This window comes from Colletotrichum lupini, chromosome 4 (assembly GCF_023278565.1).
Source record: "Colletotrichum lupini chromosome 4, complete sequence".
Taxonomy (NCBI): Eukaryota; Fungi; Ascomycota; class Sordariomycetes; order Glomerellales; family Glomerellaceae; genus Colletotrichum; species Colletotrichum lupini.
Genome location: NC_064677.1, coordinates 2335932 through 2338021, shown reverse-complemented (window position 1 = coordinate 2338021; position 2090 = coordinate 2335932). Strand labels below are relative to the sequence as shown.

At 27.9% G+C, this 2090-nt stretch overlaps 1 protein-coding gene across 1 annotated transcript; it reads left to right on the top strand.

The window, feature by feature from the left end:
- Positions 1-679: 679 nt before the first annotated feature.
- Positions 680-811, top strand: CLUP02_07849 (uncharacterized protein; the record flags this gene model as incomplete). The annotated part of the gene is made up of 1 exon (XM_049286841.1): positions 680-811. A coding segment is annotated over one exon (132 nt), but the record flags the coding sequence as incomplete, so codon positions are not given.
- Positions 812-2090: the final 1279 nt, after the last annotated feature.

The window sequence follows — 2090 nt, the reverse complement described above, 5'->3', positions numbered from 1 at the left end:
AAATATTATTATAATTAAAAATCCCTTCGATCTCGATTTTAAATAGCGTACCCTTTATTAACGACGCTTAGAGCTAGTCGAATCCTAGCTACTTAGGAAAATAAATTTTAATAGTATTATTACTATTTCCCGTTCCTACTTTTATTACCGTTATTACGAGCTATTACTATTTAAATAAATTTTAAGAATCTAAGCTTATATAACTATAAATCCGCTCTTAGATATAGATAATAAATTTATTAATAGAGGACTATTGCGGGATAAAAATAACGTTTAATTAGATATTTATAGAATAAGGGAAACCGTTAGTAAATTACGTATATTACTAATTTTCCGGGTACTCTTTTTTTATATCCGCAGTTTTTTTATTTAATCGTAGCGCTAAGACCCCCTATTTCCGAAATAAGGTATTAACTCTAGTCCTAGTTAATAATTATAATAGTCCTTAATATTATATCTTTTGCGCTCGGATAGAAAGCTAGTTAACGCCGTTTATTACTAATTAAGTACTAAAAGTAAATAGTATTAGCTACCTAATAATATTTCCTTTTTTCGTATTATTTATACTTAGCCTATTATTTTCGCTTTATAAAATTATACTAAATAAGTTTAAGATTTTCTATATATTAATAGTAATAGTTAGTATAAGTCCCTCTCGTACTTTATTAGTTACCCCTCCCTACTTATTTGTTTTGGTATTCTGCCTTTGCTAGCTACTCGGGCGGTTCTTAATATCGATTATATAGTATTAATATACGGTATTAGTATATACTCACACTATCTCGATAGACTATCCTCCTTACTTATATAATATATTTATAGAGGAGCTATAGAGTAAACCGAGTAGTAATATTCGAAGCTAACTTATTTACTACTCCTTCTATTTAAAATACATATTTTATATCGTAGTAATTATTGCTATTATAAGTTAGTTACATAGGTAGTAAATAAAAGCTAAATAGGTATTAAATAACCTACGAAAATAGGGGCTCTAGCCCTCGTTAATTAAAATAGATATATAATATACCGAAATTATAAGTATATAAGATATCTAACGCTACATTCCCTACTCGCTATCCTAAATAAGAGTTTTAAATTAAAGCACCGGTTTTACTAGGGTCCTAAATAAATAATCCCCTAGGATTCCCGCGAGTAGGTCTAAAATTACGTAGTAAAGATCCTATTATAAAGTATCTATACGTTACTCCTAGGGGGTTATAATCTAATATTAGTAGTGGGAATTAGTTAGTAATAAAGAGAAAGAGAGAGAGAGAATAATTTAAAAAAAAATATAATAAAGCTTATATATATCTTTATTATATAGCTTATTACTAAGTATTATAGCGGGCCTGCGAGCGAGTAACGCTACTTAGCTCTACGTTCTTAATTCTTTTTATATAAAAGGTCGGTTTAATCGTACTAAATAGGGTAGCTAAGCGTAGTTTAATATTTAAATACGCTATAATATTAATTAATAGTTACTACTTTTTAATAGAGGAAGGGTAACAAACTTAGCTATTATAACTTATAACTACGTAGCGATATAGGAATTAGTTTTTCTTTCTTTTTAAAGAATAGGCGCGTACGTAGTTAGTTAAACGCTAGCTTAGAATAGTATAATACGAATTATTAATATATAAATAGAGCTAATTTATTAAGTGGGGATTTTGAAATAGAAAAGGGGTAGTAATAGAGCTAGGTAAAAAGATCCTCTTCTTATACTTTTTATTACTTATTTAAGTTTTAGTAGTCCTACTATAGCTATAATATAAAAGGCCGGAAAAATAGGTTTAACTTAACCCGTTTCTAACGGATGCCGCTATTAATATTACGAAAATATACTTAAAGCTAGTTAGTCAAAAAATAAGCGTTATATAATTAAAGTCTACTTAGCGTCGGCTAGCTAACGTTGCCCTTATCCTAGTTAGGTTATTTAGAAATAGCTAGTCTTAGTCTTATTAAATCGGAACGTTAAAGTAGTATTATTAACTTACTTTACTTATTTATTTTAGCTTTTCTTATTCTAATTTAGAATTTTTATAAAGCTTAAAAAACGGGTTAAAAGCTAGCGTTTTTAAATAATTACTAAA